The sequence below is a fragment of the Natrix helvetica genome (assembly GCF_964273705.1).
Source record: "Natrix helvetica genome assembly, chromosome: 1".
In the NCBI taxonomy this organism is placed as follows: domain Eukaryota; kingdom Metazoa; phylum Chordata; class Lepidosauria; order Squamata; family Natricidae; genus Natrix; species Natrix helvetica.
In genome coordinates, this window is record NC_138548.1 from 338,911,060 (window position 1) to 338,925,686 (window position 14,627).

The window sequence follows — 14,627 nt, forward strand, 5'->3', positions numbered from 1 at the left end:
TGCAGTAGAAGGTTATGATCAGTTGCACTGAAAGCCACTGAGAGATCAAAGAGGGCTGCACTCCCCCAATCCCGCACTCTCCATAAGTGATACGTAAGTGTAACCAATGCAATTTCCATGTAGCATGCTGCCAGAAAGTGATTGTCAAGGAGCCGAATAATCTGCTTCCTCTAAGTCTGTCTGCAGTTGTGGAGCACCAACCCTTTTACAGGCAAGCCAGATCAGGAATCGGACACCACCAAGTCTATTGGAGTGCTTTAATATTGTTGCGGTATAATAACAGAATCTTGAAAGGCCATCAAGAGTTTCCCATTCATGGACTGTCTGTTAAAACAAAGTAAGGTTATGGCATACACTTGAAAGAAGACGGGGAAGGATGCAATTGTGGAATCTGTCTGGCAGGAATAAAGAATGCTTATTCACAGGGAATATGCTCGTGTAAAGCTTGTATCAATCCTGGTTAGAAAGTTGGTAAAAGTAACAAAGAGTTAGGCATCTTGCAGACCTTAGCTGGAAGTTAGGAACAGAGATGGCCTGGAACAAATAGAATGTGTATTACGCTGTTCCCCCCCAAATAAGATCTTCCCGGATAATAAGCCCAATCGGGCTTTTGAGACCATGCACTAAACTAAGCTCTCCTCTGAAAATAAGCCCTCCCTGAAAATATTGCAACATAGCAGCAGCCATGAGGTGACTACGCTTGCTGCCTCCTGCACCTCAAAAATAATAAGACCTCCCCCAAAATAAGGCCAAACGCTTATTTCAGGGGTCAAAAGAAAATAAGACTCTTATCTTATTTTCGGGAAAACACGAGAGGTAAGTCCTGAACCATTCATTAGGCAAGGTTAGGAATAGGGATGGCAATAGAAATTATAGAATAATTGTTAGATCATTACAGAGAATGAGGTGGTTGGATGGAGTCACTGAAGCAGTAGGAGTGAGTTCAAATGGACTCCAGAGGATGGTAGAAGACAGGAAGGCCTGGAGGAACATTGTCCATGGGGTCGCGATGGGTCGGACATGACTTTGCAACTAGCAACAACAAAAATGTTTATTAGATGGTATTTCTTATATATCCTGCCTTATCCCGCCTTCTGCTTTAGTAAAAATGTATAAAGCTTTCTTAATTCTATTGCTCAAAGTTCCTTGGCATATTTGCAGTGCTTCAATAAAAGGAAACAAAACTGGCAGGTTGTGTCTGGTGTTCTTCATTGGCTTAAGCACCAGGCTGAGACCCAAACTGGGGACAACACTATTGTCTCTTTTATGGGGTGCAGAGGCAGGATAGGATTATTTTGAGGCTCTTGAGTGAAAAGAAGGCAGAATTCCATTTCTTGTCTGCTCCTTGCCCCCCCCCCCGCCTCTCTATGCAGGGATACAACTTTCTCCAGATTTTCTTAAATATGGAGGGTTGCGGATAGGCCTAATGTTGTTAAAAGCACTTGGATCCATCAGGAATCAGGGTGGACATGACAAACACCTACTTCCCATCAGAAATGTACCTTTCTTCCTTCTTTGCATTAGTACCTACAATGTACATACAATCCACCAGGAGCTCCCTCTGCAAAGAGAAAGCAACATCCATGCGCTTCAGCATTGTACCACTGGAGGGCCACAGATGGATTTCAGAGGAAGCTGAGAAGGGAATGACATGCTTAATCTTGCCTCTCTAGGACACTGCACTCTCTCTCTCTTTAACCCTTTGAATTATGCAGGAGATAAAACCGGAGGAAAGCCTTGGAAGGAAGAGATCCAACTGTGGTGCTGGGTGACTGGTGGATGTTTTCCCATTCAAAGGGAGGCAGGAGGTTCTGACGCTGAAGAAGTAAGAGATATATGCCCTCATCCAGGTTCAATCTTCTGAGTCCATGGAGCCCTGATCCCATGCTCCCCTGCCCCCCTTTCTATGCTCGTAACAGGCGGGGGTGGAGGGAGGAAGCAGACCTCCAGACAAGGCTGTTTTGCCTCCAGTTGTGTTGTCCCCAGAAACAAATCCAGGTCCCCAGGAAGAAGAAAGGTATTCTGGGGTAGGCAATCACATGCCATTTCCCGGGGAAAGCTCGGTAGGGGGAGAAGGTGAACTTCCATGGCAAATCACAAGCAGGAAAGAAGAAAAGTTTTACAAGGAAGTAGATGCAGAAGATTGTGCCTGCAATCAATTACTATGTGCTGGATGCTGCTAAAATAGGGCTTGGGTCATCTGCCGTTCAATTTGCCTTCGGAGGGTGAGTGAACCTGGAAATCATCTCCAATCTACGTTCCTTCAATCCTTGTGTTTCACACGAACTCATCACATGCAGTTACTGTTTGGGCTTAAGGCACGTTTTTGTGAACCTGCCTGCCTATAATAATGTAATTTGACTCTTAAAAAGCAACTAGGCTCACTTCGTTGGTTTTCATGTTATGTGGACTTTCATGGTTTGTTAAGGTGTTCGGGGATTGGCATGTTGTGTAAACCCTGCCTGCAGGTATATAGATATATAGAATAACATATATATTGGAGGTCTTCTAGTCCAACCCCCTGCTTAGGTAGGAAATCCTATACCATTTCAGACAAATGACTATCCAGTCTCTTCTTTAAAACTTCCAGTGTTGGAGCATTTACAACTTCTGGAGGCAAGTTGTTCCACTGATTAATTGTTCTGTCAGGAGATTCCTTTTTTGTTCTAGGTTGCTGCTCTCCTTGATTAGTTTCCACCCATTGCTTCTTCTTCTACCCTCAGGCGCCTTGGAGAATAGTTTGACTCCCTCTTCTTTGTGGCAACCCCTGAGATATTGGAACACTGCTATTATGTCACCTCTAGTCCTTTTTTTCATAACACTAGACATATCCAGTTCCAGCAACCGTTCTTTGTATGTTTTAGCTTCCAGTCCCCTAATCATCTTTGTTGCTCTTCTCTGCACTTTTTCTAGAGTGTATATGTATTTCTTGGTTTTTAAAAGCAAGCCCTTCTTTGGGGGAGAAAGAAATAGGGGGGGGGAGTGTTCTGAAATGCATTTATTCAGTGCATTTCATCCCAATTTTTGATGAGGGTCAATCCCATAGTTTGCAACACACGCAATCACACACAAAAACTACCGTATTTTTCGAAGTATAAAACTCACCTTTTTCCCTCAAAAAAGAGGCTGAAAATGTGGGGGCCTCTTATACACTGACTATAGCATTTTTGGCCTCCTGAAACCCCGCCCCGTCACCAAAATTACTGTGCATAGCTTGTAGGAGGCTTTCAGAGAGCTCCTGGGGGCTGGGGAGGGCAGAAATGAGTAAAAAACGGACCGTTTTTGGCTCAATTTTGCCCCCCCCCCCCAGCCAGCAGAAGCACTCTATAAGCTTCCTAATGCCCTTTTTTGACAAAAAAACCCCGGGCCTGTTTTCACGACAATCGGGCCATTTTGGGGAGGTTTGCAGAGTGCAAAGTCTTGGTACATCTTATACTCCAGTGCGTCTTATACTCAGTGCTACTGTAATTCTACACTAGCTCAGAAACATACTTCCTTCCAGAAGTAGGATTATTATTGAATGGTTAAATGCACCACTTTCTAATTCTTGGCATTTATTTGGTTTTCGGTCTCAGATACGTAAATGGGAAGCGATTTGTACAGCCTTTCATCTTCAACAAAGGGGGCTGAATGGTTTGTTCTGGTTAGTCCTGAGGCTAGATGAATGCTCCAATGAATGAAAAAGCATTTGGGGATCCTCAAGATTCCTTCAACCTATTTGGAATTGTGTTATAGGACAGAAAAAGAATGGCAAGCTGTTTAGCAAATGAGAGAACTGGAAAAGGCCCTTCTGGTGCTCAGTCTGGAATCCACGGGGAGATCTCGGCAAGAACTGGGCAGAAGAAGCTGGAAGAAGGAATAATCGTTTCACAAGTTCAGGCTTTGAATTTCAGGAGCGTCCAATATCAGGAGGATGAGGGTCCCCGAGGACTTTGCAGCCGACTCCACTTCTTTTGTAGTCGATGGTTGAGACCAGATAAGCACACAAAAGCACAGATGCTGGACCTGGTTGTTCTGGAGCAGTTCCTGGCCCTTCTGCCCCTGCAGATGGAGAGCTGGGTGCGGGAGTGTGGAGCAGAGACCAGCTCCCAGGCGGTGGCCCTGGTGGAAGGCTTCCTCCTGAGCCAGGCGGAGGAGGAGAAGAAGGAGCAGGTTGAGTTGCAGGTGAGATAATTTCATCTCGGGAGACTAGAATGGGTTTAAATGTAATAAACAATGTGTTTTAATTCTATGCTACTCACTATCAGTTATCTGGTATTCATAAGTTTTCACTAATTCTTGAAGGACATTGTTTGTTTGTTTGTTTGTTTTATTAGATTTATATGCCATCCTTCTCCCAAAGGACTCAGGGCGGCGTACAGCATTAAAAAACTCATATTACAAAACTTAAAAGAAAATTAGAAACAATCCAAGCAATAAACCGAATTAATATAACACTAACATTTTAAAAATTTGATGAAATTAACAGGCCAGGCCGACTTGCTGGAAAAGCCAACTTTTTAGGGCGCGTCGGAAGGACCGGAGGTCGGGGATTATGCGAAGCTCCGGGGGCAGCTCATTCCAGAGGGAAGGCGCTCCCAAGAGAAGGCTCTCCCTCTGAGGGTCGCTAGCCGACACTGACTGGCCGACGGCACGCTGAGGAGGCCAACTCTATGGGATCGCACTGGACAGTGGGAGGCTACTGGTGGCAGTAGGTGGTCTCGCAAGTACCCTGGGCCTAAGCCATGGAGCGCTTTAAAGGTCATAATTAGTACCTTGAATCGCACCCGGAAAACAACCAGCAACCAGTGCAGGCCGCCGAAAAAGGGGTGTAACATGGGAGCACCTAGGTACCCCCATGATAACCTGCGCGGCCGCATTCTGGACCAGCTGAAGCCTCTGGGTGCTCTTCAAGGGCAGCCCCATGTAGAGAGTGTTGCAGTAGTCCAGGCGAGAAAGGACGAGGGCACGAGTGACTGTGCATAGATTGTTCCATTATCCATTCTTAGAAGAAAGATTTGGGGAGGCCTTTTCCTAACTCTAACTGATGGACATTGGGTGTTTTCAAGTGGTGTTGAAAAACAGAACAAGAATCCATTTCATAGTTTGCATTGTCCTTTCATTCTTATTCTTTTATCTGGCTTATATTTCAAGTCCTTCACTGAGGAGAATAGAGATCCTGAGAGAAGGAGGCATCTGTCCGATACCCCTCGGGAACTATTTTTCTTAAGGACTACTCAGGATGACACAAATCAAGAAGCATCCAGAGGTAATACAAGACTCTCCCATTCCCCATAAAGATGTCAGCTGTCTCATCTTCTCTATGTCTTTGCTATTATAGCACACCTCTACCTAGCATTTTAAAATTCTGTCTCCCTCACAGGGAAGAATAGAGGGAAGCTGACTGTCCCTTTTGGTAAAGATGAAACAATGGCTGAACCAACTCAAGTAAGAGAAGGAAAAATATTTATTAGATTTGTATTCTCCTCTTTCTTCAAAAAATCAAGTTCCGTACATTGTACTGTCTCCTTCCATTTTTTCTCTCTTGTTTGGGAGGCCTTATTTTCATGTCTCCAAGCAACAAAAATTCAAATGAGATTCTTATTAGGATTTTTTTAAGACCAATATTTTAAAAAGTATTCTTTATACGAATTATACTCCATACATTTCAATAACTACTTTTTTTTACAAAATCCTTCACGATGCCCATTCTTTTTGCCATTCTTTGACTTAATTTAGGCAAGGATGCTAGAAAAAAATGACGTAATATTCATACTGGTACATTACCATTTAAAAAAAGCTTTGTTGCAAAGTTTATATTGTATTTTACAAATATAATGTTTACATTACAAAGACACAAGAAAATAAATTCATCAGATTAAAAGATAAGTTAAAATTGATTGAAAGTGGCCGTATAGAAAAAGCTGGGTACAAAAATTGTTCTGAAAGTCCCCTTTGGCTACGAAGGTTAAGACATGTTCTCCTTAGGAAATTTTCTGTTTCTTTGACTCCTGTTCAGCCAATGGCTCAGACTATTAGCACTTTCCTTGCTATATGAAGAGTTTTGTGTCTCTGGATATTGATGGCACTTTACCAAATCTTCCAACACATACACACAGACTTCCTTCTGCAAACATAAGAAGGATTACTGACAGATGGTGTTGCCAAGGCCCACCTGCCAGATGATTCTCTCCAGATGATGAGAGTCTTTTGATGGTGGATGGATTAATGGATTGAGAAGAGCGTTTTGAGAGTGGATGGTAGATGTATCAATCCAGAAGGAAACTGGGGTTACCTTTACTGAATGGTACCAAAAGTCCTGTAGAATCAGTCAAGGTGATAAAAGCTGCCTAAAATATTTTTTCAGTCAAATGCTTTTTGTTCTGTCCATTTTCTCATCTCAGTCCTGGAATCCTATTAAGCATAGACCTTAGCGCATAACTTTGCTTTGGGAATTTCTAAATAATGGGGCAGATCTTGCAGTCCCTCCCAGGCCTATTCTGTACTTTTTGTTTTGTTTTCAGGGAGGGTTTGTGCCCTTTGAGGAGGTGGCTGTTTATTTCTCAGAGGAGGAGTGGTCTCAGCTGGATCCTGACCAAAAAGCTCTGCATTGGGAAGTCATGATGGAGAATTATAGGAACATGGCTTCTTTAGGTAAGGTTTTCTATTCCCCAGTCAGAGTTCAGGAAAACATGTTGTAGTTAGATGCCATTGGCTGTTTCTTATTTTAAAAAAATCTCCAAATAGAGGTCATCTCTTGAGAGGGAAAAGACAAAGATATGCTGTTCTACTGCTCCTAGTATGGAAATAGATCAATGGCTTTCTGCTTAGATGCATCCTGTGCCATTTGACATCTGTTGAGTTTTTCTATTTCTATTTAAACCTGTCAGTGATAAAGTAATTCCTTGGTTTGAGATAATGCTAAACTCTGTTACAGAGATTTCATATCTTTTGGCCCAGGTACTTCCGTATCAGTACTATGAAGGATTACAATTCAATTAATTTTTGGCTTAATGGACTTTCCTTCCATTTCACTTCTATCCTGAGTCTTGAAATTAGGGCAAACTGGTGCCATTTTTCTATTGCATGCATGCTGCTTAGGATTAATACAAGAACTCTTATTTTTTTCTCTCTGCAATCATGTGATCTTTGGCAGGAAAAAATAAAACACAAATGGAAGGTAGCTTTGTATAGGAAGAAAAAAATGAGTTTCAAAATTAATTCTCAGAGGGCTCTTCCGGAATTGGCCCACCTCCAATTGGGTTTTCTATCAATGCTTTCTTGGATGTTTCTCCTGGTTTTTAAATTAAAATTTTGTTTTAGATGTTTGAAAGCTTTGATGTCTCATGAATAGAGATATTATAATGTATATACCATGCCATTATAAGTATAAAGGTAAAGGATCCCCTTGCACGTATGTGCTAGTCATTCCCAACTCTAGGGGGCAGTACTCATCTCCGTTTGCCGAAGAGCCAGCGCTGTCCGAAGACGTCTCCGTGGTCATGTGGCCGGCATAACTAAACGCCAAAGGTGCACAGAATGCTGTTACCTTCCCACCAAAGGTGGTTCCCATTTTTCTACTTGCATTTTTACGTGCTTTAGAACTGCTAGGTTGGCAGAAGCTGGGACAAGTAACGGGAGCTCACCTGGTTATGTAGCGCTAGGGATTCAAATCGCTGAACTGCCGGCCTTTCTGATCAACAAGCTCAGTGTCTTAGTCACGGAGCCACTGCGTCCCTTATAAGTGTACAAATGTGCAATATATTGGAATTTTGCACAATATCAGAGGGACATTCATATGACTTCTGGAAAATTGACCTTTTTTCATAACCTTGCTAACATTTTTATTTCTCTTTTCCTTTGAAGGTAATAATGGGCAGGAAAATAAAGAGTCAGTTGAACTATTCCAAAAGTTCAGGCTTGGGAACAGAACAGAGAAGCCTGCAAATCAAATGGAACAACAAAGGCAAGAGAGAAACCCATCAAACAATTGGAATAAGGGAAGCTCATCTTCAGTTGATGCTCAGTTGCAAGGCTTTCTTGACCAACTAGGAAAAATAGAGAAAAAATATATTGGGAAAGGTATAGGACTATTCAAAGACATATTAGATGTAAATGAATATTATCCAACCCAAGCCAAACCAGAAGCCTATATATGCAAAGAAAATGGAAAAAATTACAATGGGACTAGAGAAAGAGTGACATCTCATAAAAGGATGCACGTAGGAGAGAAGCCGTTTAAATACTTTGAGTATGGAAAGCACCAATGGGGTCATCTTATTTCCCATAACAGTAGACATATAGGGGAGAAGCCGTATAAATGCCTGGTATGTGGAAAGGGCTTTAGCCAAAAGAGCACCCTTATTAACCATAAAAGGATCCACACAGGAGGGAAGCCATTTAAATGCATGGAGTGTGGAAAGGACTTTAGCCAAAAGAGCACCCTTATTAACCATCAAATGATCCACACAGAGGATAAGCCATATAAATGCATGGAGTGTGGAAAGGGCTTCAGAAGAAACAGTTATCTTAGATCCCATCAACGTTTCCATGCAGGGGAGAAGCCATATAAATGCATGGACTGTGGAAAGACCTTTAGTTTCGACAGTAATCTTACTTCTCATCGAAGGATCCACACAGGGGAGAAGCCATATAAATGCATGGGCTGTGGAAAGGGCTTCAGCACAAGCAGTGCCCTTACTCTCCATAAAAGGATACACACAGGGGAAAAGCCATTTAAATGCATGGAGTGTGGAAAGGACTTCATAACAAGCGGTGCCCTTACTCTCCATAAAAGGATCCACACAGGGGAAAAGCCATATAAATGCATGGAGTGTGGAAAGAGCTTCAGAACAAGCAGTAAACTTACATCCCATCAAAGGATCCACACAGGGGAGAAGCCATATAAATGCATGGAGTGTGGAAAGAGCTTCAGAACAAGCAGTAAACTTACATTCCATCAAAAGATCCACACAGGGGAGAAGCCATATAAATGCATGGAGTGTGGAAAGAGCTTCAGAGCAAGCAGTAAACGTACATCCCATCAAAGGATCCACACAGGGGAGAAGCCATATAAATGCATGGAGTGTGGGAAGGGCTTTAGCCATAAGAGTGCCCTTATTACCCATCAAAGGATCCACACAGGGGAGAAGCCATATAAATGCATGGAGTGTGGAAAAAGCTTCAGAACAAGCAGTAAACTTACACCCCATCAAAGGATCCACACAGGGGAGAAGCCATATAAATGCATGGAATGTGGAAAGGACTTCATAACAAGCAGTAAACTTAAATCCCATCAAAGGATCCACACAGGAGGAGGCATATAAATGCATAGTGTGGAAAGACCTTTAGTTCCAACAGTCATCTTACTTCTCATAGAAGGATCCACACAGGGGAGAAGTCATATAAGTGTATGGAGTTTGAAAAGGGCTTTAGCCAACAGAGTAGTCTTAATTCCCATAAAAGGATCCACACAGAAGAAAAGCCATATAAATGCTTGGAGTGTGGAGGCTTTAGTCAACAAAGTCATTTTACTTATCATAGAAGGAGCCACACTGGGGAGAAGCCACATAAATGCATAGAGTGTGGAAAGACCCTTAGTGACAACAATCATCTTCCTTCCCATAGAAGGATCCACACAGGGGAGAAGCCATAAAATGCATGGAGTGTGGAAAGACCTTTTGTAAGAACAGCCACCTTACTTTCCATAGAAGGATCCATACAGGGGAATAGCCATATAAAGGCAGAGAGTATGGCAAGACTTTTATTTACAGGAATCAACTTACTGGTAATAAAAAGATCCACACGGGAAAAACCATACAAATCCTTGGAGTGCAGAAAGGGTTTCAGCCAAACTAGCATCTTACTTCCCATAAGAAGATCTGTACAAGGGAAAAGCCATATAAGTGCATGTACTGTGGAGAGAGAGCAACAGGAGGAGGAATGATATAATTTCCCATACATTTGTATGAGAATCTATGTTAATTCTAGATTTAATTACTTAAATCCATGGATTTTCTTTTCAAAAGTGAGTCTCCAGCTCTGTTATTTCTTCCCACTTGATCACATACCAAGTGTTTAAAATGTCCTTCTTTTGACTAATCTTCTTAGAATAGTTTTCCCCTTCCTTCTCATTCCTTAAAACATTATCATTTTATTAAACAAACCTATGTCCTTTATCCTCACAAAAAGTTGGAAACAATGCACCAGTGAAAATCAAAATTATAATCCAAAGACAGTTCAAGTTTCATCAAAGTTTAGAGTGTGATGGAATGCAATACCATCCTGTTGAGGTGAAAGATGGGTAAGATCCAATTAACCCACAGTCATAAATCAAAACTTGGAAAAGACAAAGAATCCTGAGAGCATAAATAATATTAATAGACAGATCTGGATTTTGGCAAAAAGAAAGAAGGGGAAAAATAGAGGGTTGAAACACTACCCCCCCCCCCCCGCAAAAGCCATTTGTGTGAAATAATTTGGACAGAAAAGGAGAAAGCAGAGAAGTGACAAACCCACTCAAAAAAACCCTCTAAATTTGGTTTTGGATTTGAAATAGAAACCAAACATTCCGACGAGATTTCCTTCATCCGAATTTCTTCTAACTAATATATCTTAAGCAACTCCCAAGTAATGAGAGGTAGAATGCAACAAGGGAGAAAAATCAAGAAAAAAGCACTATTTTCTCACTGATAACTGATAACCTAATCTTACCTGTGCGGGAAGATTTAATTAACCAACTGCCATAAATCAGAACTTGGAAAAGCAGAAGGCAAAGAGAAACATACCCGAGTTTGGCTGTGTGAAAGTTTGGTCCAATTAATATATTTTTAGCAACTATAACCAATGAGAGGTGGAAAGTAGCAAGGGGAAAAAAATCAAAGAAAATACAAAGGTGTTTTTTTTCTGCAAAAGATCAAGATGGCTCCCGCTTCTGTTTTACATTAACTGAATTAGCTAAATTTAAGATGGACCAGAACTTTGAAATAAGAACTTTATAACTAACTACAATTTTGGAACTGGACATTAAGGAAGAACAAAAGACCAAGATGGCACCTGCCGCTTTTCTTCTCCACAGCAACTGAACTAGCTAAATTTAAGGTGGACCAGAACTCTGAAATAACAACTGTATAATTAACTGTAATTTTGGAACTGGACATTATGGAAAGGTGGGAATTTGAAGAACTACGTGAAATTATAAAAAATATGCATAAATCATTAAAATCAATTCTAAATAGAATTCTGAACTCAGAGAAGCAGGAATTTAAGGAAGAAGTGAAGGAAGAAGGGGGAGAGATAATGAAGGGATAGAAATGGTGGGAAATAAAAAACAGACAAAAAACTTCATTGGGTTTGGCAGTGGTATAGGGAAAATTGGAAAGTGGGGATGTGTCCCAACAAAAAGAAATAAAAAGCAGACAAAAGATCTTATGGAGGTTGACAGTGACATAGGGAAAACTGAAGGAGGGGGTTACGCCCCAACAAAGGAAAATATAAAAGATTTCTTTGACGGTGGTTTGGGGAAAATTAAAGAGGGTGGATGTGTCAAAACAAAGAAAAGGGAGAAGACAGGAATAGAGAAGTGGGACAAAAGACTTACTAGGAAAAATCAGACAATTATAAATTGTTATATGGGGAAAGATAAAGGTGAGATATGTGGTTTACTCCTAAACATGACAATAAAATTGAGTTGCTAACTGATTGAATATGATAACAGAAAGATAAATAAAGGTTAAAATATGGACAAATATGAAACTGTAATGGGGAGATTCTAAAGCAGAGGTTTGTGATTCACTTTTATACATGATCATTAAATTGAGTTGCTAATTGATTGAATATGACGATGTAAGGACAATTAAGCATGGGTTAAAATATACGAAACATGGACATATGTAGAACTTCTAAGATGATGAACAAAATGAGATGTTTACCGCTTGTTATTCAATATAGTAGATTAAGGGAATTGTAATGAACATTGAACAGCAAGGATTGCTATTCATAGACAATTAAGGGTAATCTAAGCCAAGATATGGAAAAATGGAGAGGGATTATGAAATATACTTACAATGGGAAATTATTCAGATTTAAAGACAGAATCACAAATTAGGGGCGTGTAAGGATGCATAATTATATAAATATAACGATGAGAGTAGCTGAGAATTGTAACCAGGTCTACATCTCGTCCAAAATTAGGCAGGTTTTTTTTAAAAAAACACAATTACTATATATGTATACTTTTTTTCTCTCTCTTAAAAAAAGGAGGAAGATATATGTTAATTAAATATGTATATTGAAAAGGAATTATAAATTCCATCAACATAAAATGGAGCTCGCTCAGAAGCTGAAATACACCAAATAAATGAGATGAAGTGTGGCGTGAAGTAGAGGAGAGTGGTAAGGGAAGAAGAGAGGGACAGGAGAGAGGGCAGGGGGGGAAGAGGAGGAGAGAAAGAAGGAGTGAAAAGGGGAGAGAGAAGGAGAGAGGAAGGGGTAGTAGAGAACAGAAGGATGACAGAGGGAAGAAAGGAGGTAGGGAGGGGAAGGAGAGAGGGAGAAGAAAGTGATGGATAAGGTACAAATATGGTGTATGGAGAGCAAAAGAGCCAATAATTGTTTTTGGGAGTTGATGATAAGGTGAATTGATGTAAACATTTAATAATACAATATGATGTTGGCTGTGTAATAGTATACATGTGATCATATGTTATGAAAATGGAAAAATAAAAAAACTTTATATAAAAAAAGTTGGATACAACGCACCAGAGAAAATCAAAATTATAATCCAAAGACAGTGCAAGTTTCATCAAAGTTTAGAGTGAGGGAATGTAATACTGCATTGTCCTGTTGAATAATTGTGATATTGAATTAAAAGTGACAAATAGGAGGAGTTGTACTTTGAATTTTTCATTACTTCCTCACTTTCTATTTTTTCCCCTAGTTGGGGATACTCGGGAAAATAACAATGAAAGTGATGCTTAACATTGCAAATGATCAAGCAGGAAAGGTGACAATTGGAAATCAGTGGGGACCAAAATAAAATAATATCAAATTAAGAAAAACTATTTCTTGTCCTCCTATCAACACAGAGAAATGAGAGAGGGAACTGCGCTAGGACGCAAAAACACCCCAAAATGCCGTATTTTTTGGAGTATAAGACGCACCAAGATTTTGAAGAGGCATATTTAAAAAAAAAAGTTTTGCACTCTGCGGACCTCCCAAAAACGGTCCATTTTTTGTCAAAAAAGGGGCATGCATAGCCTTTAGGGGGCTTGTAGAGTGCTCCTGCGGGCTGAGGGGAATGAAAACGAGCAAAAAATGGTCCATTTTCCGCTCATTTTTGCCCTCCCCAGCCCCCAGGAGCACTCTGGAAGCCTCCTAAAGGCTATGCATGGCCATTTTGGTGAAGTGGGTGGGGTTTGGGGAGGCCAAAAATGCTGTATTCAGTGTATAAGATCCACCCAGATTTTCACCCTCTTGAGGGAAAAAGGTGTGTCTTATACTCCGAAAAATATGGGTAATCAAAGTTGCATCCATGGTGTAGAACTGAGACTTGAGGCAGCCAGTAACTATGCAAAAGCATGGAACAATACTCAGTCAAAGACCTCGTGGTTTGAGAAACTTGTCACCTGCAGATCAATGAGTGGCCTGTGGGGAGAGCTGAAAGGATGAAGAATTCCTTTCTCACAAAAGGAGCCAGAGCGACAAGTTCCAAACAAGGGTTTTAAAAAGAAAGGTTTTCTATGGAGCCTTGAGTTTTGGTTTTGAAAAACAGTTTTCAAATTTGTTTTTTGTTCTGCTTGTGCTTTAGTATCTCTCCCAGGTTTCTTTATCTTACCTTTCCAAAGGCAGAGGAGTCACTTCAGATATATCTCTTTCCCCCTCCTCCTTCCTGCAGTCTCTTATTGGAAGAAATATCTATCTGGTTCAGTTCCAAATGGGGAGAAAAACACTGGAAACATGGAGCTGATTGGAAAGATGTTTTAATGAAGCAGAACCCTCAAGCACATGGTCCTGCTGTAGCTGACCACATGGAGTGGAGAGTGAGGGTTATTTATACCCTCTCTTAGGCCTTCCCCTTGAACTTCCTGTTGCTGCAACTACGTTGTTGTGATTAGACTATGAGCAGTCCACTCCAGTAAGCCTGGGAGAAACCCTGAACTGTGAATCATTGTCAGTCCACCTCTGTTCAAATCAATGGTGGAATTTCTGCAAGCCCCAAAGTACTTGATCTTGCAGAGATTAACTCATTTTGTCCTGGAGATATGAAAAATAACTGGATATCATTAGCACACCAGACAGGGTCAACAGATAACCTCCCCCAGCAATTCCATATTGATCTTAAAAAGTAAAGATCCCTGGTGCAAGCAGAAAATAGATTTGTCTGAAGAATTTTTTCTTCTACCATCACTACCACCGGAAGGAGAAGAAGCACTGTAAAACAGTGCACTCCCTCAGAGATGTTGCAGTAGAAGCCTGAAAGCTATTTCTGAAAGCCATTGAGACATCAAAGAGGGCTGTACACCTCCGTTCCTGCTCTCTCCATAAGTGGCCGATTAGTGGAACTAATGCAATGTATTACCATCTTCAAAGCACTCCATGGCACAGGACCTAGTTACCTGCGGGATCGCATCCTACCGCATACATCCCTG

At 40.9% G+C, this 14,627-nt stretch overlaps 1 protein-coding gene across 1 annotated transcript; it reads left to right on the plus strand.

Moving 5' to 3' along the window:
* Positions 1-1,713: 1,713 nt before the first annotated feature.
* On the plus strand, positions 1,714-12,873 carry LOC309399939 (uncharacterized protein). Its single transcript, XM_081968192.1, has 6 exons — positions 1,714-2,225; positions 3,741-4,164; positions 5,134-5,248; positions 5,363-5,427; positions 6,504-6,633; positions 7,846-12,873. The coding sequence occupies exons 1-6, from the start codon at positions 2,134-2,136 to the stop codon at positions 9,303-9,305; spliced, it is 2,286 nt and encodes a 761-aa protein (XP_081824318.1). The 5' UTR covers positions 1,714-2,133; the 3' UTR covers positions 9,306-12,873.
* Positions 12,874-14,627: the final 1,754 nt, after the last annotated feature.

Excerpts from the sequence above, each read along its gene's own strand:
- LOC309399939 (XM_081968192.1), top strand. The coding sequence starts at position 2,134 with ATGCAGAAGATTGTGCCTGCAATCAATTACTATGTGCTGGATGCTGCT. Across the intron at positions 4,165-5,133 it reads AGGAGCAGGTTGAGTTGCAG|TCCTTCACTGAGGAGAATAG; the intron begins GTGAGATAATTT and ends TTATATTTCAAG. Across the intron at positions 5,428-6,503 it reads CAATGGCTGAACCAACTCAA|GGAGGGTTTGTGCCCTTTGA; the intron begins GTAAGAGAAGGA and ends TTTTGTTTTCAG.